General features: G+C 43.9%; 1 protein-coding gene across 1 annotated transcript in view; it reads left to right on the top strand.

Moving 5' to 3' along the window:
* The window catches only part of LOC146556137 (putative serpin E3), a 5195-nt gene extending 4823 nt beyond the window's left edge, over nucleotides 1-372 (top strand). Inside the window, exon 4 of the mRNA XM_085249643.1 lies at nucleotides 233-372. Within this exon, the coding sequence (XP_085105769.1) occupies nucleotides 233-372 (140 nt within the window). The remainder of the gene's footprint in view (nucleotides 1-232) is intronic.
* The last annotated feature ends 243 nt before the right edge of the window (nucleotides 373-615 follow it).

The following is a 615-nucleotide window of genomic DNA, read 5'->3' as shown; positions in this document are numbered from 1 at the left end:
AGACTCCTTCACAATTTTCCAACTTAAGCAGTCAGTTTTCTTTTCCCCAGGTTTGCTAACCCAAATTTTGATTTCCCACATTAAATAATTCCTATGTGTTCTCACCTAGTCTTCTCACTCTGTTGTCCTCTCACTCTGTTGTCCTCTCCCACTTCAACAGTCCAACAGCTGGCAGTTCTCCTTCAGCTTTGTCCTGTGTTTCACTGTCTCTTCTTGCCATTTTACTCCACAGGTGGCAAATGTCAAACTCCAACAGTCTCCTCAGTTCTCCTCAAATGTTCTTGTCACATGCACAGTGAAGTTTCAGCTTGTTGTAAACACAGTGCCATTCATCCGATCAGTCAGGATGATGGGTTTGCTCTTCTTCTCTGATGCTGTTTGTCCGCACTGCTGCTTTTGCTGGGACTCTTTGTTCAGGACTTTGCTGCTGTCTCTTTATCTGCCATGTTATTGCTCTTTGGAGCTGCATTCGTTATCTTCAGGGAGGAGTGAGCACTTGCTTGTGAGGTTGAGAGACACATACACATTGCGCTTTAAATAAGTCAGCCAAAAACTTGGCCTGCATGTTTCCAATGATGTTAAACTATAACTCTCTTCCGACTGCTGCATGTGGAA

This window comes from Mchenga conophoros, linkage group LG16, assembly GCF_057382185.1.
Source record: "Mchenga conophoros isolate Kocher_MC1m ecotype Shallow Benthic linkage group LG16, M_conophoros_male_GT1.1, whole genome shotgun sequence".
In the NCBI taxonomy this organism is placed as follows: Eukaryota; Metazoa; Chordata; class Actinopteri; order Cichliformes; family Cichlidae; genus Mchenga; species Mchenga conophoros.
The sequence above is the reverse complement of the archived record's forward strand: the minus strand, read 5'-3'. Positions and strand labels throughout refer to the sequence as shown.